The sequence below is a fragment of the Sabethes cyaneus genome, chromosome 3 (genome assembly GCF_943734655.1).
Source record: "Sabethes cyaneus chromosome 3, idSabCyanKW18_F2, whole genome shotgun sequence".
Classification (NCBI taxonomy): Eukaryota; Metazoa; Arthropoda; class Insecta; order Diptera; family Culicidae; genus Sabethes; species Sabethes cyaneus.
The window spans coordinates 18,180,879-18,206,539 of NC_071355.1; the positions used below are offsets into that span (position 1 = coordinate 18,180,879).

General features: G+C 38.7%; 1 protein-coding gene across 1 annotated transcript in view; it reads left to right on the top strand.

The window, feature by feature from the left end:
- The first annotated feature begins 1,599 nt into the window (after nt 1-1,599).
- The window catches only part of LOC128739329 (hemicentin-2-like), a 77,899-nt gene continuing 53,837 nt past the window's right edge, over nt 1,600-25,661 (top strand). Inside the window, exon 1 of the mRNA XM_053834807.1 lies at nt 1,600-1,834. Coding sequence (XP_053690782.1) covers nt 1,600-1,834 — 235 coding nt within the window. The remainder of the gene's footprint in view (nt 1,835-25,661) is intronic.

A 25,661-nucleotide genomic window follows, 5' to 3' on the forward strand; every position in this document is an offset into this window, starting at 1 on the left:
TCATAAGAAGGCAGATTTACCGGATCAGACCAAGGGAAAGATCTCACCGCGTCTCTGATGAACCTCCGCTGCATAGTTTCAATTCTAGATATCCAAACTTGCGTATACGGGCTCTACACTACAAAGATTGTATCAAGAATGGAGTGTGCTAACGAAAAGTAAAGGGCTCGTAAACAGTACGGACGACGAAAGTCTTTAGATTTGCGCGTTATGAATCTCAGGTTGCAGTTTGCTTTCGCTATAATGCCAGAAAAGTGGTTTTGGAACGTAAGCTTGGTGTCCAGTTCCACTACTAAATCTTCGATGTTCGCAACACGTTGCAGAATAGATCCAACAATCCGATATGCATATGAGTTTGGAGTTTTGCTTCTGGTAAAAGAGATGACTGAACATTTGGGCACGCATACAGTGAAGTTGTTCAACTTCATCCAGTTGTAACTTGCATCCAGATGTATGTTAAAGTCTATTAGAAAAAGTGGTGGTCCTATTTTTTTGACTCGGTCGAGTTTATTTCATGAATGGTCGTACCGAACCGCTTAAATAATCCATGGTCGCATTTTTTATTCAACAATGATCGTACCGAATCATTTAATTCATCTATGGTCGTACCGAACCATATACTTCATTTAATAATGACCGTACCGAACCATTTTACTTATCAATGGTTGTACTGAACCATTTAGTTCATTTATGGTCGTACCGAACCATATATTTATTTACGCAATGAACATACCAAAATATTTCACACGTATCGAAGTTTTTTTTATAACAGGACCAGCATAACGTATGGATATTTGGAAAAAAATACTTCAAGTACTTTTCAAACTTCAAAGCTTTTAAAAGTTTGCTTGGGTGAGACGGTACTGTCGAATGAATAAAAATTGAATCACAGCGATAGAACCATTTCTGTTTACGTCTGATTTGTAGTTGACCGAAAATATCAGAAAACATCACGTATATTGTTACATGAAATATATGACGAAAAGCACATTTTCATCAAGCGATTGGATGGTTTTGCCACATCGTTAGAGCGGAATCAGTTTAACCTAACCGTTCTAACCTTTTCCGCACCGAAAAATACCGCACGATAAATAATCTTCATCATTCTTCCTTTTTATTGCAGCTTACGTTTGGCAGCACTCAAGTAATAGGACAAGTCTTCCGCCGTACCGAATCACAACTCGAGCAGTGGCAGTTCATAGAACGAGCGAACAATTCCGGCAAGGATCAAAGTGTGAGGAAACACATTAATTCAAGCAAAAATATAACACCATTTTTATACGACTCCTGTCTGAACGAGTGCAGTAACCGGATAAACTAAACTGAAGAAAGTCCGGGGAAAAAATCAAGAATAATGTGTCAATAAAGTGAGAAAAAAAAGCTGCCGCTACCTTTCCCCCCTTTCAAACAAAAGAAAACAGGCTCCACGATGTTCGGCGGAAGGAAATCGACGTTACCCGCCTACTAAGCACTCACTTAGGCAGTAGTAGCAGCAGCAGCAGTAGGCTTAGGCCGGTGCGGTGGTTCCTCCCCACCGACCGGAGTGTGTTTTTGCTTTATTTTCCCGGTGGGAGTTCGATACGTGTCCCGAATCGTAAGATGGTGATCAACAACAACAACAGCAACGACGGAAGCGGCCGGACAAAAGCGACCGCCGCTACCACCGATGCCGCCGCATTCGGCCGCAGTTGGCACTGCTGCGAGCGGCAACGACGCCGTCGACGACGACTGGTGCCCGTGCCGGCAGCAGCGGTGATGACGGTGCTAAATCCAGTTTCTACCGGAGCAGCGGCACTGCTGGTCTGGCTTGCGGTGCTGGCCGTGTTTGTGAACGGTAAGTGGGTTGGGTCCATTGAGCGGGACGTTTTTCTTTTTATTTTTCCTGGGAAAGTGTGTACCTTATGGCACGTGGCCGCACCACCGGACGCAGCGCACGTGGGTGTGTCTTTCATGTATTCCAGACTGCAGGAACGTTTTTCCAATCGGATCCGGACAATTTTTAACACATTTCAACATGTGTTCTGTATTCCGTATTTTTTGGGTTTTTGTTCGGTGATCCTATTTAAGCTTCGGCTGTTGTTACGGAAGTCGAATATTTTGAAAATGAGATGGCATTTTGTAAGGGAAAGCCGGATGACCAGCAAAGTTTAGTCAGAAGCTAAATTTGTTGATTTTGGGATTGAAGACGAAATTGTTTATCTTCCGGTTTTTATCTAAATTTTTAATTTGAACCTGTACCTTTTCCTAATTGGAATTAAAGACATCTAAAATACGAAGCTTCGATTAATTTTAATTTTAATTTTAAATTCAGACTTAATGACGCAGAACTGATTTCACCTTTTGAATGTATGAAAACATGCAAACATCCTTATCGGGATGTGATCTTTCCACCGCACAGTTATCAGCAAAATACTGTGGTAGAATGGAAATTGCTTCCGGAAGAGATTGTCACAGCGAGAGTCACACTAGTGTTTGGACGTCTTCTCACCGGAATTTAGGTGCTTTCCGGGGCGAGGCGACTTTCTACCCGGACCAACGGACGGGCGAACGGACGCAGCCACTTTCGTTGAACTTTCGTTAGTATGCTGGGATTAATTAAGAGATGATGTGCTTTCCGCTGTTGGGACGTTCGCGTTGACGTTGGTAACACCGGCCGGCTAGTAACGGCAAGGGCGGCAATCCCACAGGCATTTTCATGGCTGCTGACAAGGCGTAATCCGACGAAGTGAAGGTTCATTAAATATGCCAAACTTACACAGGCACGAACCGGAGCGAACGGAACGGTAGTGCAGTAATGTCGGTGCAGGAACTTTAGCCCCTCGGCTTAGCAGCCGTCATGCCGCCAAGGAGGGTGCGTTCTAGGCTGCCGCTGGCCGCTGCTGCTGTAAAATGTCGGAGATGGAGGTTTGCTGTTGTAATTATGAAGATGTTAGGCCTTCCCATTAAACTACTGCGAGTAATTTTAAGTGGAGAGATACTTGACACCGAGAATCTCGGTATTAGCATGCTTATGAGCCGTGTTTTTATGAGCACTTTTGGGGTAATATATTTTGGCTCACTGCCGAGCTGAGTATGAAAACGGAGAAAGGATACTTGATATGGCTTTAGGCTTCGTTGAGGTTTGCTGGAGAATTATTCGTGATTTTGAAATTAACTTCATTTTAATTTCTTTGTGCGATGTTACTTGCAAATAAATTGGCGAGGCCAACACTAAGTCAGCATGTTTATCATAATGAAATCATAATGAAATCTGATGAAATCATTTAGTTTAGTCATCTGAATTCAAAAACACGTATATACGTGCACAGTTTCAAAAAAAAAACCAAAAAGAAAACTACAATAAATCTTATCAAACTTACCGGAAAGTTATTTCCTCACCAGGAATCTGTCAAACGATTGCACGAGCAACAAGCTCGCCGCCCCCTGAAGACAAATGACTTCGTCACTCGGGTAGAGGAAGAACACAAACATTTTTTTCCGCGGTTAGAACATCGAGCCGTTTCAATTCGCGAAGTAACAGTAACGATTTTCCACTCTGGTGCCCCGGATGCCGGGATAGTACACTGACATCCGTGTAACGTTTCTCTTCCACGGCACTAGCAATAAAGTGGTCTGTTCGTCTGACCATTTTTTTTCAACATCCTCGCCTTTTGTGGGAACATTTGTTTCGATTTTTATCTTGAAATAGTCACATTAATCATTTCTTTTTTTCCCCCAAATTAAGATTCACGTTTTGAAAAAATTTCATTCAATTGAGATCACTGAGACGGTGTCGTCAATTGAAAAATTAATTTACATTTAATTGAAAATCTCAACAAAGCTTTAAAAGGTTCATTCCCGGTAAATGTTGTACTTTTTGCACATTTATGTGAATGCAAAGTCAAGATTTTTAACGCCGAGGAAAATGCTTGCTCAAGCAAGTCGTCAGACTTGCTGTGTCAGTAATAAAAGTCAATGTTTAAGCTGGATATAAAAATGTTTTACAGCTGACAATAATATCAAACTGAAGTATGGTATTAAAAATACTGTTTGAAGTATTTTGTGCATGCGGGCTCCGGGCCGGTTCAGACTTTAAGTGAAGGTGGAACACTGACGCATTTTAATATAGCAAATCATAATTTAGAATTGCACATTTTAAAGAAAACGCTGGCTACACCTGTAATTCGAAATAGAATTAAGACAAAACTGCAACAAATCTTAACACAATTTCTACACAATCAATGCAACATTATGAAATCGTAACGGAAAGCATATATGTAAGTGAAATAGACGACAAAGCTGGAGTAGAATTTAAATAAAAATTTAAAAGAAACAGTGCTGGGATAAAGCTGTACCACAACTGAAACGAAGTAAAATCCATGCAGATTAGGGTGCCAATGAGCATGGATTTTAACGGATCAACCAGCAAAATATTCATTACCATGAAAAAACCCTCTGTGCAAAATTTCAGCTCAATCGGATTTGATTTAGACTTGGTGGACTATGGGGCAGAACCCGGAACAAAACCTCAAAAACTTTTTTTGAACTCTGAAATATAGGTGAAATGTAATGTAGAAAAGACTTGAAAAATGAAAAAATGAATGTCACTTAAAAGTAAGTAAAACGCTAATTTTTACTACAATATTCAATACGAACTAGCAAAACAGGGCCGACCTGAACCGATGTGATCCTAATTAATTTCGTAGGCTAATATATTACTAAACATCTGTACAAAATTTGATTTGCTGCTTTTGAGCAGTTTTTACGTTATTGACATTTGAAAAAACCATATTTTTTTAGAAAAAATGCCTGTAGCTTCCGAACCGAAGGAGCTAGCAACTTGATTCCTTCAAACAAAATGTGCGTTTTTCATGCGTGTGAAAGTGCTCAGAAGGCATGATTTGTGAGAAATAAACACGAAAGAAGATATAAAGAAAAAACGGATTTTTGGGTCCACTCCGACCAAAAAAATTTAGGTAGCTCCAGCCCATCAACCATAAGAGATAGAACTATGATTTCTTTAGCAAAGTTATTTAAAATTTATTGTTCTTTAACTTTGCTGAACATTTTATTCAGCTAACTTAAGCCATAAAAAAGTTTATATTTTGCACTCGCTTACTATGATGGTCACCCTAATGTCATTTACACCAAAAAATGCGGAAGATAAAATAACAAATTTACTCCGAACATACTATATACCTAGGACTAACAGTTTTAGCGTAAATACTTTTGTCCACCTAGATTTGGGTTTCATCCCACGGTGTGCCGATGGGGTTCTTGAAGAGAACCGTAGTTAGATAATAAGGTAGTAAAATTAATTTGTAAAAGATTAGCAATAATATTACAATGGCTGTGACAAGCCGGAGGTAGTAATTAAAAAAGGTTGTACCTTATACTTCTGGAAATAAACAAATGACAAATGAAAATGAATTGACAAATCGTTTTCCGGAGGCGGAATTTAAGTCACAATTTTCTACTTTCGACTGATAAATCTGTTGTACATCAGTTAGTAAATGATATTATCCCAAATAAAGAATAATTAGTTGAATATAACATTGGAAATATTTCCAATATTCATTGCGAATCATGTCATGTTTTCGAAGCGATGAGTTCTATCCTCAGTCACCTCACTAGTCGATTGCTAAACTGCTCGGTTGCTCAACTGGTTGACTAGACTGCTCGACTGGTCTGGTCAACTGAACTGCTCGACTGAACTGTTCGATTCGACTACTCCACTCAATTGGGTATTTTAGCGGTATATAAATTTTCACATATTATGGTAACATATGATGTCACTGTATCGTCACATGAAGACTTTTTCAAATTTGACGAGTGAATGTAATAAAAATAGCATTTTTTTAATTTAAAATTTTTTTTGGGATAAGACAATAGCTGAAAAGTATCCCACTTTTCTTCTCAGCTCACCTCAGACAACACAGTGAATAGATAAACTATGGTCATCGGACGGTACAGGTTTCATAAGGGAGCTGTCAAAAGCTCGGTCAAAATGAAGAGCTCTATCAGAAAGATAGAAGGGAGGGAGAGAACTTCTGACATCATTTCAATCAATCAGCTTGATCGATATCTGTCAAACAGCAAATCATTCTATTTTTGATTTTTATTAATTTTTTCATTAAATATTGACCTAGTTGAAATAAAAAAAGAACTGTTAGATGCAGAAAACGACGAGCTATCAAATAAGGTGAAAAAATCCACTTTTTTGGGGAAATTAAAATAGCCAATTGCTTGATTGGACAGATCGACTTGACTGCTTGACCAAACAGCGCGATTTAACAGCTCGACCTGACGCTCGACTTAACTGCACGATTGAACTGCTCGACTGGACTGTGCGATACGACTGCTTGACTGGACAGCTCGACTCAACTACTAGACTAAACTACTCGACTCAACTGCTTAACTCAACTGTTCGATTATACTGCTCAAGTCAACTGCTCGACTAACCTGCTCAACTGGACTACTCGGTTAAACTGCTCGATTTTGCCGCTCGACTCGACTCAACTGTTCGATTTCTTTCCAAAATTAACTGCTTGACTGAACCACGTGACCCGACTGCTCGACTAGACTAGAGGTTGACTAAACTGTATGATTCGACTGCTCGACTCAACTGCTTGACTCAACTGCTCGATTCGACTGCTCGATTCAGCAGCTCGATTGGACTACTCGACTCAACTGCTCGATTAAACTGTTCGATTCGACTGCTGGATTCAACTGCTGGACTGGACTACTCGACTCAACTGTTCGACTGGACTATTAGATTAAACTGCTCGACTAGACTGCTCGACTTGACTGCTCGATTCGGCTGCTCGACTGAACTGCTCGACTCAACTGCTTGCTTGAACAGCTTGATTCAACTGCTCGACCCAACTGCTTGGCTTGACTGCTTGATTCGACTGCTCGACTCGCTATAAATCAAACAAAAACTCAAAAGCTGGTAACACTGTTAAGACAAACTTTGTTATCTACTGTAAAAATGCTTTCCGGATATGCCAAAATATTTTCACAATGCCTAGAGAATCACTGCTTCAAGAAAAAGTTATTTTGTTCTTAGTTTTGCATTAAAAATGGGAGATTGCTTACTTTAAAACGCTGTATCTCGGGATCGGCAAAGAATACCTCGGGGCGATGAGTGATTCTTGTATAAAAAAAATCTGCGAAATACGATGAAGTTGAAATTTCTGAGATCAAATCCAATAAACAATCCTTCTGCTTTTTCGTAAATCACGTAGGATAAATCACCCGATTTGGTCGTTTTGGGGTATTTCGTCGGCAGGAAAATTTTCTATTGGGAAATTTGGCAATGTTGTTCCCATATCCAAGACACGAACCAGCAACATGTTTGCCACCAAAATATCCATGAAACAGCAGCGACACTGGCATTCTATATATACAGTCAAATTTCGTTAATTGCACGAAGGTTATCGCCGATTTTGAGAAAAACTTTCCTTAATCGGGCTGATCTAATAAAGTCAATCGATGACATGAACATCAATTGAACTGTTGCCTATCACAGCACAGCCCAATTAATGAAAGTTTTTGTGAAAATCGGTGATAAGCTTAGCCCAATTAACGAAATTTGACTGTATTGATTTTATGGGAATGACCATTATATTTTCCGGATCGTAAGATTCGGGCTCAACTAGTCTTCATAAATATAAGAGGCTTATGTCTGTCGCCAAAACGAGGGGCGCGATATGTATTTTCGTGGTAATAATTGCCCACATTAAGCAAAGGCTCAAACCAATCATAGCAGATTACATTCAAGACGAGCAAAAGTAACGTAGTTGCACTTCATAGAGTTACATAGCGTTAGCGTCCCGAGCAGGAGCGAAGAGCAAAATAATATCAAAATGTATTATTGGAAATCGAATAACTCATATCAAAATTTGGTCTTGTTTTGGCTGACATAGTTGGTAAAATAACAAAAAATAATATCAAAATGTTACTCCTTTAAGGCTAAAAGAATAACTACTGTGTTTTGGTCCCAAAAACGGCTTCCGAAATTGGGCTCTCCGACGAAAAGTTAATGATTGCTAATTTCCCGTTAACTGAACTGCTCGACTCAACTGCTCGACCGGACTGCTCGACCCAACAACTGCTTGACTCGATTGCTTGATTCGACTGCTCGACTCGCCTGCTTAACTCGATTGCTTGTCGCGATATCATATGGTCGGTGTTAAATCAGACAGGACCAAGTCGCAAAATTTAAAAAAATGAGTTAATGATAGCAAACGATCAAGAATTTTCTAAGCAACATTTTGGTTATCTTCAAGAAACAGGACTTTTGGAAATCTTAAGCAATCCGAACCGAGTGTTTAACGCAGATGAAACAATGTTTCTATTTGACCCTGCCACAAAATCGGTAGTTGCGACAAAAGGCAATCGAAATGTTTATGTGGTGCAGCATGCCGATGCTAAAAAAATACTACGGTCATGTTTACTTTCGATGCCTCCGGATTCATGTATCCACCTGATGTGATTTTACCTTTGAAACGATTATCAAAGCAACTATTGCTGAGTTTCTAACTCGATTGGGGTATCGGAAAGTCAGAAAGAGGGTGGATGGATCAGGAAAATTTTATTGCTTATATTCAAAACATTGTATATCCATCACTCGTACGGCGACAGATTTCGCTTCCAATAATTTTATTTGTAGACGGACATTCGTCCCATACGGGCGTTGAAACGGCTGAATTGTGTGTAGAGTTGGGCATTATACTTATAGCACTCTACCCAAATTCTACCCATATTATTCAACCAGCCGACGTTGCGATTTTTAAGTCACTCAAAAACAGCTGGGCAAAGTGTGTTGAATATTGAAAGCTATCAAATCAAGGAAAGGCGTTTACGTTGGACAGTTTTGGCTCACTTTTGCAGGAAGCTATAAATGTTGGTATTAAGACAGAAACCATTAAAGCTGGATTTCGCAAGTGCGGTCTTTTCTCATTCGATTCAGAAGCGGTGAACTACAGTCGTTGCTTGGCGAAGCCCGCTAATGGCAATGATAACGTTACCGAGGAACAGCAGAATCAGGTTGAACAAGCAGTTCTTGTTAACCTAGAAAAAAATGAAAACTGTCTAAAGGTTATTGGACGTGAAAAAATTCAGAAAATTAAAAATACGATTGCTTCGAAACCAGCCTGATGCTACTGATGAATTGAGCGATTCTGACTAAATCATTTCTTATATATATCGCGAATTATTAGCTGACTTTGATGAATGCCTTGGAGACAAAACTGTCGATAAGATTTGCTATGAACCTTTCTCTGTACAGACAAATTCCTTTGATGCGATATTAAACGAAAACACTTGCTCTTCAGATAATAATGAACTTTCACTTATTGACAGTGCTGAACCGCAGAAACTCGATACATTTTCAAAACAGGAACGTGATGAAAGTGGTACAACGAACTTGGGAGATGTAATTTTAAACAAGCTGGATCGCCGTATAAGCATTTCCGCTTTGCTAAATGTACCATCACCTACTCCAAAGCGTAAAATGGTAAAACGAAATTATTCGCAGCGACGTCATTTTATTTTAACTTCCTCTGAGCATCTTCTGGAACTCAATAAGAAACAAAAAGAATAAGAAGAAATTTTATTAAAAAAAACAGATACTTGTCGAAGAACGCGCACTTAAGAAAAAACTACAAGAAGAGAAAAAATTACTGCGTTTGAAACTTAATAAGGAAAAGGTATCAAAGACGAAAATCAAAAATGTAAGAAACAAAAATGTAAAATAACTCATGCAATCATTTAGTACTATGTGATGACCACTTATAAACACTATAAAATAAAAACGGTAACATTTCTATTATTCGTAAATCTATGTTTTCATTATCCTTGCATTTGTATGTCAGCATTCCATGGTTGTTAATTGTTCTTATCATTTTGTTCTTTGCGGTGCAACAATTGGGTTGAAAGTGTGCAAAATTAGGCAAATATGGCTAACCAGGTGTGCAACAATTGGGTCTCTATGCTGTTTCAGAAAAACTTCAATCACAATATTTTTTTAATTTTTTTACGCTAGTTTTTTTGAAAAATGAGAAAAACTGAAACTTACTACATTAAGTGGGCAACAATTGGCAAATCACCCTATATCTAGTGTTAATGGAGGGTAAAATCCGTCTGGTGAGGCACTTACAGAGGCGTTACAAAATACTGGTTTTCACATTGGTTCGAAAGAGACAGATCTCACGCCAAATCATGACTTTTTTCACGAACTGATCCCCAAAAACAATCATGCATCTGCTGCGAACCTTACCGTGAATAAGCCTGTAGAATTTAACCCCTTTGGTTAAAATCGGCTTTCTCTGAAACTTGGGGCTCTATTCTGTCACGTCGAGTGTCGCTTTGCTCGACTAGTATTATCACTTTTGGTATTATGTAAGTCACATGCGGCACGATTTTGTCGAGTTACTCGATTGAGTCAACCGCTAAAAAGCTAGTGACTCAACTGTCAACAAACGACGCCTGAGCTTACTTTGTTTTAATTATTCATCGAGCTGCTATGCTACCCGTTTTCCCCGCGCCCGCTCTCTTCACCCGTCAGTGACTGAGTCGAGTCGAGTTGCTCGATGTGACTTACAGAATAGGGCCCTAATTAATCGTCGAGTCAGACACATCTTTCGCGTTCCGCGAGCACTTGGACGTATAGCTTTCGAGACCGGACTTTAGTCACTGTTTATTGTTTTAAGCTTCGGTTGGACTCTCTACTTGCTCAGTAATACTTGACAATGTGATATATACAGGTATGGAAATGTTGGTAAAGTGATGATAGTGCATTGAAGAATCTTCATCATGGTGTGGATAGCATCGTAAATCGGCCAATCATGATCAAACGTGACTCCAAAAACAAACCCAATTGTCCGACGCAGTTTGGTATTGCAGTTTGACGTCCATAACTGATTTTTCGCTACTTTCACACCTCTTTAAACCTCATTGCAATTTGTAGCCTTTCCGAGATGGATTTGCCATATAGTACAGCGGACAGTATTCAGTTTTTTCGCTAAAGCATAATCCGTAATTTTGGAAATAGCCTTGACTTTCCGAATGACCTTCAACCGCAGTTGACGATCAAGAGTTCCATTCCAACGCTTAGTTTGAGCTTTGTGGGCAGCCTTGAGATTTTTCTTGTACTTTTTATTCCCTCGCACTACAGTTTTTAAGATAATCTGATAGTTTAGTCAGCTCGACAAAACGTTACCAAAAGTTTGCCTTACCGGCCACTGGAGCGCCAGTTTAGCAAATATGCCATTTAATATGTCCCGCATTTATCGAAAAAAAATCTGGTCACTTTAATCTGTTTTTTTAACGAGTAGGGAAATCTGCTATCAGACACCTGAGAAGACAGCTCAGGGAGTGGGGTTTGGTATCCCGACCCTCCTACTGGGACGTGAGGATCCAGACCCACTAAAACTCTACTCGAGTCTCCAACCTCAATCCCCCCTGGCACCACCTTATCGGTATTACTTCAGGGAGGAGCTATTGTGTTAACGCACTCTCTTAGATAACTACTGGGCTATGGTAGTTAGGCTGTTTATACGCCGTTGATCGGCTTTCCAGCGGTTTTGTAGCTCAAGTACGATCTGGGTAGCAGCCGCATTGACCGCTCCCCAGACGTCCGAGCTAGAACACATCCTTTGGGTCACTTTAATCTAGATATTCAGCAACGCAAGATACAGCTTGTATAAGAATATGACATATACGGTAGCGCCCCGTAGTGAGACACAATTCCGCAATAATATAATCCAATGAAAACCCGTTGAGGTACTGAACAGCTCTGTCGAAGACACCAACCTTCTATACGGTCAGGATCACGAGTTATTCCATGTTGGAACCAAATAAGTCAATTCCCATATGCTACGTAGACTCCAATAAGGACGTTCGACCGCATTAATGGAATTACTCGATACCGTCCTTATTGGAAACGTTCTTATTCGAAACCGCGTTATTCGAGGGACTGCTGTATTACATACTAGAAATGGAAGATCCGCAGAAAACTGCGTGCTCTACAGATGTTGGCCGAAGGAAAACAATGTTTTTCCGCTGATTAAACAAAAAACAAACGTTTGGCAAAGTTTCGATTTGACAGGGGCTGCAATACACCAGCGCAAAATGAGAAAGGTGCAAAATAAGAATATTCCTTACCGAAACATAACGTAGATTGAAGATAATATGGTTTTGTTAGCTACTGCTGTGCTAATTTCATGGATTCAAACTTCGCGCTTTTGCCCCGCGGCAATCGCACTTTTGCCCCGCTAGTGGGATAAAAGTGCGAATTTATTTATTTATTTTACATAACACTATTATTCCAGACGATTTATAGTTCAATGTGAAGACATTGAGTTACTGCATCACTATAAAATATATTTTGTTGTTGTCCTTCTTTATATCTCAAGAAAATTGATGACAACTTCAAACATCGCACTTATGCCCCGCCCAACTCTGCTATATTTTCATAGTGGAAAGGCAAAAAACATCCACTGAATTCATGTCATTCAGTTAGTGGAATGAAAAGCAGCACACCTAACGGATATGGTAGCAAATGGTTCTCTCATCGCGGTAGATAATCGCCAACGGATTTGAAGTCAGATCGGGAACCGGCAAAAAATCGCTACATCGAAGCATCGAAACACATCAAGATAAATGGGTTCGAAAGTACGCCACCTACATAATGTATGCTGGCCGCGTGCGTCCCGTCGTCGGTGTCGCTTCGGTGCATCTCAACCTACCTACTAACCTACACCGTAAAAACGATACAGCGAGCGAGAAAAAGTTTCCGCCCGGAACAAGCTTTCCGAAAACAGGAAGTTGAACGAATTCGGTTAGTTAGTCTAATGCAGTCTCGCGCTGGCTGTGCCCTCGTGTGCGTCGTTAGAAATGTACAATCGCGCAGTTTTAGAAAACTTTCTCCACAAAAGTTTACCGTGTCGATTGGATGATAGCAGTGTAGTCGGTCCCGTGTACGGTGGACCACCACCATCAGCCAGCATCAGCAACAGCAGGACGAATGAGAAATGTTCCCAGTTCCCGCTCACCGCACCGCTGGACACCGCCAGTGGAATTCGCTTCGTATCCGTCCAAGTGTTGATGCAGCTTGCTGAAGCTGTAAAAGTAGGGTGTGGTACGAACAAAAAAAAATTGTGCACTATAAAAAGGCACGCTAAAAATGCACACTCCGGTCGGTTGGTTGGTTGGTCGGAAGCTGTGCCGTGGCCTTCGCACCCTCCGCGCACGGGAACGGCCAAATGCGAACCACGAGAAGCGGGCCAGCTAGTGTTTGAATATGCAACTATCGTTTCCGCTGGTTTCTTTTCTCGCCTCGAGTTCTGTGCACTTTTCCAGCAGTAACAGCAGCAGCACCGTCTACCTAGTACCTACCTAGCAGTAGTCTTTTACATGCTGAAACATCGGTGCAAAATGTAAATTCTTGTGGTTCACTGAGCACCAGGGGAGTAGAGCGAAAAAAATGGAAGAATAACGAGTGGAAAACTGACGCAAGGAGAATGCTGAGTATTGGAATTTTTATATGCACGGTCGCTCGCCATCACGATCGTGCGGTTCGGGAAATATTATTCCATTATAATCACTGCATGCCCGTGAGCGGACTATCGGCTCTGTTCAGTCCGTTCGGTTCGGTCGGTTCTTCTGGGCATGTGTCGGTTGGGTTGTGGGTAAAAGTTTGTCCGATTGGGATGGGATGGGGAGGAAAACTTGAATACACACTTTTATTTTCTCACTGCACTGCACACGGAAGGTTGCTTCACGTATTTAGTATGTAGTTTGGTTAGTGGAATGAGAAAAAAAAAATTAACACCGACTGTGTTCCTCAGCTATCTCCTTCGTTGAACTTCACAGCCAAACTGTCTGCTAATGAAACATTCATGCTTTTACCACTCGGTGTTTTTCCGAATTCATTTTGCATTTAAATTCGCTGGGATTTTCATTCCGGCGGTTGATGACTTGGTGAATATTTAAAATGTAACTGCGAAAATGGCAACAAACGAATGGAATAGTCCCGGCAAAGGTTGTACCGTTTCGGAACGGCTGTTAATTTTCATTGCTCGGTGCGGAACGCGTTCGCTTTTTCCAAGAATTCCGGAATTTTTAAAACCAGACCGAATGAAATTCTTTTGATCTTATCGGCAAGCAAAAACTCCTTTCTTGTTGGTCGGAAATCAGATTACAGTTTGACAAAACGAACTCATTTGCGTTGGCTTTTGTTTTCAATTTTCATTGTTAAAAAGGTTAGAACCGTTCACTTATCAATTTGTTCATCTTGTTTTTACTTACTTTTTCCCAGGATTAATATTACTCCTGTTATCACTAGCGTGCCCAGACATCAACAAAAGGTGGGGCACCCGATCTTTCAGCTGAGTGTTTTAGTCTGGAAAATCGAGTCACAAGAATGACAAAAATACCGGCCGACTAGTTTGAAAACCCCCGGACTTTCGGGGTGCAATTGGATTTAAAATCAAAGTTGAAATTCAACTTTCAATTAAAACTAAACAAGACATTAGAGCTGAAATTGGATTTAAATTTAGAGCAATTCGGACTGGAAGTTTTACTTGGAAGTGGACCTGAAATCGGACCCAAAACAGAATTTGAAGTCTTTATTTGGAATTGGAATTGAATTAGGCTTCTAATCAAATTTGAAATTTAGCTCGAAAAGCAACGCAAAGCAAAGCCTAGGTGCTACATTGAAATTTGACCTTCTGTTTTTATACGACAGACTTCGCAGCCAGCTGTTAGAGTAGAGGACAATTGCAGGGCCAATTGCTACGATCCTCTTGACTCTAACAGCCTCTCCCAGCCAAAATTCGAGCGTACATTTACGAACATACGAATATACATCGAACATTTAGCTCGAAAGTGAACTTAAAATTGGACATAAAATTGGAATTTAAATTGCGCTTGAAATGGGACTTTAAATCAGAAATTAAATTGAACCCGTGAATTGAAATAAAGTTCGATTTGAAATTGAGCTTCAAAATGCATATAAAATTACTTAAAATCGAATTTGATATTGGACATTAAATTACATTTGAATTTGGACTAATTTGAACTCAAACTTTTACTTCAAACCCGATATGGACATTGGATTGACACTTTTCGTCTCATTCTCGTTTCATAGTACCTCTTTTCTGTTCCGTTTTTTCTCTTCTCCAGTTCCGCTTTTGCCCTTTTTGTTACGTTTTTTCTCCTTTTCTGATTCTTTTTGTTTTTCTTTTGGTTTTACTCCTTTCCCCTTTTTATTCTCGTTTTGCTTTGTTTCTGTCCCGTGTTTCCTGTTTTAATGTTCCGTTGGGTTTCACTCGCTTGTATGTTATCTTGTTTCTCGTTTTCTGTCTTTTCCGTTGTTCTCGTTTAAAGTTTTTGTCTTTTTTTTAACTCTTCTTATTTCTTTTCCTTCTCGTTTATCGTTTTTGTACCGTTCTCCCGTAATTTCTGTCACGTTTGTTCCGTTTCTGCCTACCTCTTTTGTCTTTCTCCTTCGATTTTTTATTTTTATCTGCCGTCTTTTTTCTTTCGTTTTACCCTTTTCTTTAGTCTCTTCTTCCTGTTTTTCTGTCCCATTTTCCGATTTTTGGTGCGATATTTCTTTTCTGAAGTTTTTTCTAAGTTTCTAAGACGCTCAGTAGAATGCGAATCCTGAAATTAAATAAAAGAAAATACCCACTTTGCATGCCCACACATACTGATTTTAAGCTCCTATAAAAACTGTAAATTTGCTTTGGTTCATTTAGTTCGAAAACAGACACTGATGAAACCTGCAAGTCGTAGGCGAAATACGTTTCTGTCGCGAATAAATAAAAAATAGTAGAATTTAATTTGGGAAAAGTTTTCTTTTATTTAATTTCAGCTTTCGTTTCTGTCCGTTTTTTCCTCTCCTTCTATTCCTTCTTTTCTTCTTTTCTTCTTTTCCTGTCCCGTTGTTCGCCTTTTTCCTGAGTCCTGATTGTTATTTTTCGTTTTTTTACCTTTTTTCTTTCGTTTTTTCCGTTTTCAGGTTAATTTTTCCTCTCACCCCCTCATTTTTTGTCTTTTTGTGTCTATCTCTCTGGTTTTTCCATTTTTTTCTGTCCGTTGTTTCCTCTTTCTCTGTCCCGTTTTTCACCCTTTTAAGAATTCTGATTGTGTTTTCCTCGTTTTTCGCTTGTCTTTAATTTTCCGCTTTTTCTTTCGTTTTCCTTTATTTCTGTCCCGTATTTCCTATTGCATTGTTTCGTTGGTTTGCAATCGTTTTTCTGTTATATTATTTTTCGTATTCCGCCTTTTCTCCTCTCTTTTTCATCCTCATCTTTTTCAACTCTTTTCATTTCTTTTCCGTCTTGTTTTTCGTTTCTAGACAGATTTTCCTCTTTTTGCTGCCGTTTTCCCGTCCTTTCTCTCATGTTTTTCCGTTTTTGGCTTTCTTTTTTTTTCTTCTTCGGTTTTCCAATTTTATCTTCGTTTTACGTCTTTTTCGTTTTTGCTTTTACTTTAATCTATTTTTACTGTTTTACTTTCCTTGTTTTTCTGTACCATTTTCCTATTTTTTGTCCGATATTACTTTTCTGTCCGTTGTTTCCGCCTCCTCTGTTCCTTTTTTTCTTATTTTTTGCGTTCTTTTCTTCTGTTATTTTTCTGGTTTCCAAGTACAGTTTTCCTCTTCTTCTCGCATTTTTTTGTCATTTTCTGTCTCATATTGATTTTTCTTGTTTTTCGGTCTAAATTTTTGTCTTTTTTCGCTTTTTCGAGTTCGTGTGTTTTGTTCTTCCAGTTATTTTGTCCTGTTTTCCACCTTTTCTGTAACATTATGTTTTTCTTTGCCAATCCCGTTTTTATCTTAATATTCTTTTTCTGACACACTTTTTTTCTGTTGCTTTTTATTTTCTTCTGTCCGTTGTTCTTTTTCTATCCCGTTTTTTGCCCTTTTTAAGAGTCTTGATTGTTCTTATCCGACTTTTTGCCTTTGTTTTTCTATTTTTATTCGTTTCCAGGTCCATCTTTTCTTTTTCTATATCTCGTTTTTTATTATTTTTTGTTCCGTCTCGATTTTTCGGTCTCGATTTTCGTTATTTTTTTCGCTTTTCTTTTTTTTGCGTTTTCGGCTGTTGCGTTCTACCTCTTAATTGGTCCTGCTTTTTATTCTTTTCTGTCACGTTTTTTTTCTCTTTTCTGATCACTTTACGTTTTACCTTTTTCTTTAGTCTATTTTTCCTGTTTTCCTGTCCCACCCAAAACCAAAATCATAAATGTTTTGCCTGATCTTTCTTTTCTGTCCGTTTTTTCCTGTTCTTTTTTTCTTTTTTACTGTCCCGTTTTTCCTAAGCCATAATTGTTCTTTTCCGTTTTTTTTGTCTTTTTTCTTCTGTTTTTGTCTCGTTTCTAGATTCATTTTTCTTCTTCAATTTGTTTGCCATTTTCTGTCCCATTTCGATTTTTTATGTCTTATGTTTTATGTTATTTTATCCTGCTTTACCACTGGTTTTTCCTGTTTATCTGTCCATTATTTCCTCTTACTCTGCTCCTGTTTTTCTTTTTCTGTATCGTTTTTCGAGAGACCTTCTCAAGAGACCTGATTGTTGCGATTTTTGCCTTTTTTCTTCCATTTTTCTTGGTTTCCATGTTAATTTTTTTCGTTTTCTACTTCGTTTTTGTCATTTCCTGCCCCGTTTCGATTTTTTTTGTTTTTTTTTCGATCCCAATTTTCTTATTTTTCCGTTTTCCGTTTGCTGCTTTCGTTCTTTTCTTGCTTTTCATCCTTTTCTGTAGCGTTCTGTTTTACTTTTCCGATCACTGAGACCGATGTTTTGTCTGATCTTTCTTTTCTGTCCTTTTTTCCGCTGTTCTTTTTTTTTACTGTTCCGTTTTACCTAAGTCATAATTGTTTTTTTCCGGTTTTTGTCTTTTTTCTTCTCTTTTTTCTCGTTTCCATATTCATTTTTCTTCTATCCCTCACATTTTTTGCCAATTTCCGTCCCGTTTCGTCTTTTTATGTTATGTTATACCACCTTTCTGTCACCTTTTGTTTTTGTTTTTCGGCTGCCTTTTGAATTTTATTTACTTTTTATTTTTTTCTGTCCCGTTTTTACTTTTTTTCACTGGTTTTTCCGGTTTAACCATTATTTCCATTTATTCTGCTCATTTTTTTCCTTTTCTGTTCTGTTTTTTGCCCTTCTTTAGACTGTTTTTTGTTCTTTTTTTTCGTTTTCAACCTCATTTTTGTCAGTTTCTGTTCCGTTTCCATTTTTTTCAATCCCAATTTTCGATGTTTTCCGCTCTTCCTTTTTTACGATTTTCATCTGTAGCGTTTTTCCTCTTACTAGGTCCTCCTCCTTTTCTGTAGCGTTCTGTTTTTCTTTTACGATCACTTGCTGTCTTCCATTTTTCTGTTCTCGTTTTTCTATTCCCCGTTATTTTTTACCGTTTTCCTCCTTTTTCCCGTTTCCCCCCTTTGCTGTCCAGATTAGTCTATTTTTCTTTGTTTTTTCGGTCTTCTTCCACTTTTTATCTTTTTCTCTCCGTTTCCTCGTTTTTTGGCTCGTTTTTCTTCCCGTTTACTCTTCCATTTTTTCTTTTTATGTCCCGTCTTACTTTCCATTTTGCATGTTTTTTTAGTTTCTGTCACGTTTTTCCAGTGCACTTTTCCATTTTCTCTTCTTCTATTTCATTTTTCCGTTCATTTTTGCTTCTTTTTCTGCACGGGCAATAGGAGATGGACGTCTTTAACTAACTAATGCTGTCTGTTGCGTTTTTCATCCTTCAGATGCTCCGTTTACCTCCTTTTCTGTCTCGTTTATACTTTTTTGGTTCCCTTATTTCGTTTTGCTCTTCGGTTTTTTTCTATTCTGTATCCCGTTTTTCTTGTTTTTCTTTTTATGTGTCATTTTCCTTTCGTTTCCTACTTTGACCCATCTTTTTATATTCCTTCTATATGGGGATAGACCTTTTTTTCTTATTTCTCTATCTATTCTTCTTTTTCCTTTTGGTAACTTTTGTTTTCTGTTTCGTTTTCTTTTTTTTTGTCCGTTTTTCCACCGCTTCTGTCAGGAGTTTTTCTTTGCGTGACAGACTTCCCTTATTTTCCCTCCTTTTCTTTTTTGTTTTTCTCTTTGTCTGCTCACTGTTTCCTCTTTCCTGTCCCGTTTGTCGCCTTTTCCAGTCTTGATTTTCCTCTTTTTTTCTTTCTTATCTGTTCCGTTCCTTTATTTTCAGACCCACTTCCTCTTTTCTAGTCTGGTTTTTGTTTTCTGTCCCGTTAACACCTTTCCCATTTTTTGTTTGCTTTCTTCTGTATCATTCTTCTTGTTACCACATTCGCCTTTTCTGTCGTTTTGTTTTTCGTTTCTTCACAGTTGTCTTCAGTTTTTTTCTCCATTTTTCACTTTTACTGTTCTGGTTTTTTAATTCTTCGGAATTTTCTTCTTATCTGTTCCACTTTTTCTATACCATTTTTCAACCTTATTTTTACCGTTTTTTCTCCTTTTCTGTCCAGCGCAACCACATTTTCTTCGTTTTCTCTATTGTTTTCTCTATTGTTTTCGCTTTTCTCCCTTTTCGCCTCTTTCGCGTTCCTTTTTTTCTGTCCAGTCTCCTCTTTTTTACTGTATTTCCTTTTTTCTCCCGTTTTCTTCTTTTCAAATTTTTCAAATCTAACGTCCAGTCCTTTTCCCTTCCATTCTGTTTCGTGTTTTTTTGCATGCCAATTTTCCTCTCCCGTGTTATTTCCTCTTTTGCTATTCTATATGTCCATGTTTTCCATGATTTCCCCCGTGCTCTTTCTGTATTGTTCTGTAGTGTTTCTAACTTAGATCCAAATTACACTGAAATTGTTTTTGGAATTGACCTTGAAACTCAAAATTGGATTTGAAATCAGTGTTGACATCGGGCATGAAATTAGAATTGAACTTTGAATTGAAATTTTTCAGAGAAGGGGGACACCTGTGCCCCAGCGTGCTTCAGCCTGGACACGCCAGTGGTGCGCTGTGTTAGCATATTTCCGTTATCATTTCCGAAATGTCTGCTGCTAAGAGAACGGTGCAGATCCACCAGATGAAGCTGGAAATAGAATTAATAATGCGATAAGAAGGCAAGATTTACTTCCCGAGGCAATGAATCCGTAGAAAACTCCTACCGAGTAAACAACTGTCCCATTATCGTTTGTTCAATACGCTAAACGCAGTCTACTGCGATGAAAATGATGATGATGATGATGACGACGACGATGATACTGAAAAGCATCAAATTAGCCTGACAGATAAGAGAACAGAAATATCTTTCCCACGCTTGAAATACCGACTATTAGGGAGGGCCTTGATGGGTTCCATCGTTTACGTGCCAGGAAAGTCGGTCGTCCGCGACCCGGAAGTAGGCGGATCAGTCGTTAATGTAAAGCAACCTAGAGTCATCCCAGCAACTTGAGCTGACAGTATTTCCATTTGAAGGTTATGAAAACCTTCTGGTGCATGCACAAACGGGACACCTATTCCATGCGATCCAAGTTAATTCCATTTTGCAGTTTTTGACTGTATTTTTGAATATTAAAAGTTGGCCCTAACGTATTCCACTAGAACGTTTTCAATTTAGAGTGCTACAATTCAATGAAATATTATTTAACATTTCATATAACAAAAATATATCCTTGTCATTCAAATCCATTTTAAATTCTTCTCAAGAAGTACGTACGAACCACACACACACTCCATCAATCAATCATTTGAATACCCGTCGGAGTCGTATATCACGTGAAAACGGCGCGGTTGTGGTTGCGGGAAATCTTCCCTGCGTCGCCGTCTTCGGTGCGAAGCGAAAACCGACGGACGGCAATCCGCTGTAATAAGCTAAAATATTTAATAAACGAATTCAATTTTCCATCACCATGAGCATCGTCATCATCGTCGTCATCATTGCCATCATCATAATGATTGTCGTCGTCGTCGTCGGAGGTCGCCAAACGCCAACAGGGCGGGCGGTGCCATTTACCGGGACCGGGAATCCCGAACGACGACGACGGCAGCCTACTGTGCGGTGGCATTGCGGAAAATTTAACGACACAAAAAAAAAAGAATGAAAGAAAACAGCACTTTTGAAATGAGAACAAGCAAACAGCACACACATACACACGTACTTACCCACACAAAAAGGCCCGCTTTTCATCCACCTGCTTCTGAGAACCTTTTCATCCAACTCAGCCTCAACCTAGCGTGAAATAATTTCATCAACTTGTCTGTTCAAGTTTGCTTCATATGTTTGCCTGAAGTGGGAACTTTCTCCGCCCATGCCATGCGATGGTTTACATTTTAAATTGCTCCAATTTGGTAATGCACCTAGCCTTCAGCACCTAGCCGAGTCCGCTGCTAGCGGTGTCCATTAATCAAATCATCGTTCGATTCCTATAAATAAGCGTCATTTTTAATTAAGTTAAAATAATTCGAAGGTCAAAAATTCGGAAACAACCGTATCAAGCGACGATATAATTTGATTGCCTTACAAAATCGGACACCCCTGTTCCCTTAGTGGTAATGAGATTTTTCATCTCACTGCTCACTTGTCAGTGTGCAATGAAAGCAACCATCTAAGCAGTCGTATTTTGTTCGGACATTCAGGGTAAAATCCTTTTCGGTGGCGCCATAACGTCAGCCAGTATAGGTATAGTAAAATCAGTAATATACAAACCACAAAAAAAAAAACTCAACAATCTCAAATGTATAATTTAGCATAGAGAGGACAATTACGTCCTTTCCACGTAATGGTTCATTTTTTTATGACAACTGGCGTTTCCATTGAAAGTGCAAAAAACCCAGCAAGCGACTTTACAACTTATTCGAATACGGACGCAATATAACTTCGATGCCCAACCTCGTCTGAATGAAAATATAAAATCTATTTCACTATATTGCTACCAACACAGGGACGATTTCAACAAATCTTCAGTGGATCTATATCTGAATTAGGCCAATGACTCAAGAATCAAGAGAAATAGTCAAAATATGCATATAAGTCTTGAACCCAAAAATTGAATATTCAAGAAGGTTTTTCATAATAACTTAGTTTTCAATTCTTGGTATCACCTTTTAAAACCGTAAATAATACTTATTGGTAGTAAGTAGCCGAAATAGGATACTTATTTTTATTTGAAATCTGCGTTTATATACTTTAGGGGATTCAATCAAGTTTTAACCTAGTTTTAGGTAAGCTCAACGATTTTTTCGGAAAAAATATTTAAGAGTGTACAACTTTTTTCGATTGAAAATAAAGTGACAAAACTTAAATTAATTTAGAAACTTCTAGCCGGAAAACCATTGCCCAGAATCTGATAGCGTAAATGGTAAAATACTGAAATTGATTTATGGCAACTCAAACTTTGCGTTGCAGCTCTGCGCTGACAATTAAACCGTGAGAAATGTTTCAAATAGCTTAATTAAATTCGTTTCGTTTTTTCGATTCGATTCAGAGTAGGCTGAAATGAAATTTTTCGTTTTTCTCCTTCCTAGATTATCCAATCAAACGTCCCGAAAAATGAAGTCTCCAAAACAGTAACAAGAAAAGTCTTTCGAGCAGTATCTTGAAAAATCACCCGTACAATTTCAGAAAATGTCGCTCTAATAGTCTTCCGAAAACTCTTCTGAAGTTTGCCGAAAAATGCTTCTCGAAAAGTCTTTAAGAAAAAACTTCCAAAAACTTTTCTGAAAAGTCTGACAAAATGTCTACGGAAAAGTCTCCCGAAAAGCCTTCCGAAGTCATCTCTAGAAAATTCTCCCAAGAAGTCTCCCGAAAAATATCCCGAAAAGTCTTCTGATAAGCCGTCTGAAAAGTCTCCCAAAAAACTGCTGAAAAATCTACAGAAAAGTCTCTCAAAAAGTTTCCTGAAAAGTCTCTCTAAGGTCTTTTCGTTTCTTTTTTTCGTTTTTCGTCTTTTCGTTTAGTAACACCAAGAGTCTCCTGAAAAGTATCTCGAATAGTTTCTGAAAAAGTCTCCCGAAGGGTCTTCTGAAAAGTCTTCCGAAAAATCCTTCGAAATGTCTTCCGAATGATATCTTAAAAAGTTTCCCGAAAAGTCTCACGAAATGTCACTCAAACAGTCTACCAAAAACTGTTCTGAAGGTTACCGAAAATGTCCCTATAAATCTCCCAAAATATCTCTTAAAAAATCTCTTGAGAAGTCTTCGGAAAAACAGTGTATTCTAAACAGTGTCTCGAAAGGTCCCGAAAACTCTCCCGAATAGTATCTTGACAAGACTCCCGAAAAGTCTCAAAAAGTCTCGCGATAAAACTCTCGAATAGTTGTTCGAAGAATATCGCGAAAAGTTGCGAAAGGTGTTTCGAAAAGTCTCTCGTAATGTCTCCCATGTAATCTTTCAAAAAGTCTTCAGAGTAGTTTCACGAAGAGTATTCCGAAAGTCTTCAAAGAATTTTCCGAAAAGCCTTTCAAAAAGTTACTCGAAATGTGTCCCAAAGAATCCCGCGAACAGCCTTCCGACAAGTCTCCCGAGACTTGTTTCACGAAGAGTCTCCTAAATCACAAGAAGTCTCCCGCAAAAAAACGGAAAGCCTCTCAAAAAGTCTTCTGAAAAGTCTCCTGATAAAATGCCTGAAGACTCTCCCGAAAAAACTCCTGAAAAATCTCCTGAACAATCTTCTGAGAAGCCTCCTGGAAAGTCTTTCAAAATTGTCGAAAGGCCCGGGAATTTTTTCAATAGATCTCCTTAACAACAAGATTTTCGAAAAGTCTGCTGAAAAGCCTATCGGAAAATCTCTTGCAGTGTCCCAAAAATTCTCAGGAAAAGTCTCGAAAAGTCTCATGTAAACTACCCTGAAAAGTGTTCTGAAATCCTCCCAAAAAATGTTTCGAAAAGTCTCGAAAAATCTCTTGAAAAGTCTGTCGAAAAATAGTCTACAGAAAAACCTTTCGACAAGTCTACTGGAAATTCTCTCAAAAAGTCCCAAAGTTACGTGAAAAATCTCTCATAAAGTCTTAAAGTTACACGAAAAATCTCTCGAAAAGTTCCAAAATTACGCGAAAAGTCTCTCGTAAAATCTGCCGAAAGTCTTTCAACATGTCTAACGAACAGCCTTCAAAAGGGTACAGAATATTCTTCTGAAAAATCTCTCGAAAAGCATCTTAAAAAGTCTCTTGAAAAGATTCTTGAAAAAACTTCCGAAAAATATGACGAAAAGTTTTTGGAAAAAATTCTCCTGCAAAGTCCCGCAAAATCTTCGCAAAATCAAAAAAGTCTTTCGAAAAGTGTCAAAGAATCGCTTGAAAAGTGACCCAAAAAGTCTTCTAAAAAATCTTCCGAAAACTATCCCTCCCCCAAAGACTCTGGAACAGTCCCAAAAAGTCTCCGCAAAAAAGAGGTCTTTAAGAATTTGATCCTTCAGACTTCGCAACCGGTTGTTATAGTACAGGAAAACTACGGAGCTAGTGCAAAGATCTTATTGATTCAATAGCGGCACCGCCCAGTCGAGATTCGAATCTACGACGACTGACATGTTAGACCAGCTTCGTATCCCAGAGCTAACCTGGCAGACAAATTCTTCCGAAAAGGTCCCAAAAAGTCTTTCGAAAAATCCCTTCGAAAGTGTCCCAAAAAGTCTTCTACAAAATCTCTCGAAAAGACTCTTGAAAAGTCACCCGAAAGTCTCTCGAAGAATTTCCTAAGAAATCTCCTAGAAAGTCTCCCGAACAGTCTCTTGAAATGACGGTTGCCGGTATGCCAGATAAAACTGGATTTTACCAGATTTTTGATTGCGCGCCAGACAAACAGACAAAACTTAAAATCTTCCAGATATTTGGCAACGTGCCAGATTTTTGCCAGATTTTCGATCCTCCGTCTTGCAAAAAGGTCATCACCTCTAATTTTGGACAAAATTTTGCATCTACGGTGAGCAAAACGAGCAAGATTTTTTCAGGAAAACGCCTCTCCATCGGACTAATTTACCACCAGATTTTTGCCAGACACTTTTATTCGTGTTCGCCAGATTTTCGGGAAAACCTGTTGGCAACCTTGCTTGAAATGTATTCTGAAAAGTCTCTCGAAAGGTCTTCTGAAAAATCTCCAGAACAAAACTCTCGAAATCTCTCGGAAAGTCTGCCGAAAAGTATTTCGAAAAGTGCTGAAAAAGCCTGAAAAGTCATTCAAAAAATCTCCCGAACAGTCTCTTGAAAAGTGTCTTGAAAAATATTATGAAAAATCTCTCGAAAAGTCCAGAAAAGTCTCTCAAAAAATAAAAAAAATCTCTCGAAAAGTCTCTCAAAAATTTTTGCAAAAATTGTTTCGAAAAGTTTTCTGAAAACCCTCTCGAAAAGTCTTTATAAAATTGCTTAAAAAGCTTCTCGCAGAGAGTTTCGAACAATCTCGAAAAGTTTCCTGAAAAGTTTTTCGAAAGGTGCTTCAAACAGCCTCTTGAAAATTGTCCTGAAAAGCCGTCTAAAAGGTCTGCCGGTTTTTTGTTGTAGTTTTTTGGAAAGTTTCCCTAAAAGTCCCCAAAGTCTTGCGAAAGGTTTCAATGTCTCTCGAAAAGTCGCTAGAAGTGTCTCTCGTAAAATCTCTCGGAAAGTCTCCCGAAAAGCTTTTCGAAACGTCTTTCGAATAGTCTCTTGAAAAGTATCTTGAAAAGTCTGCAGAAAAATCCCCCAAAACGTATTCCAAAAAGTCTCTTAAAATTTCTCCCAA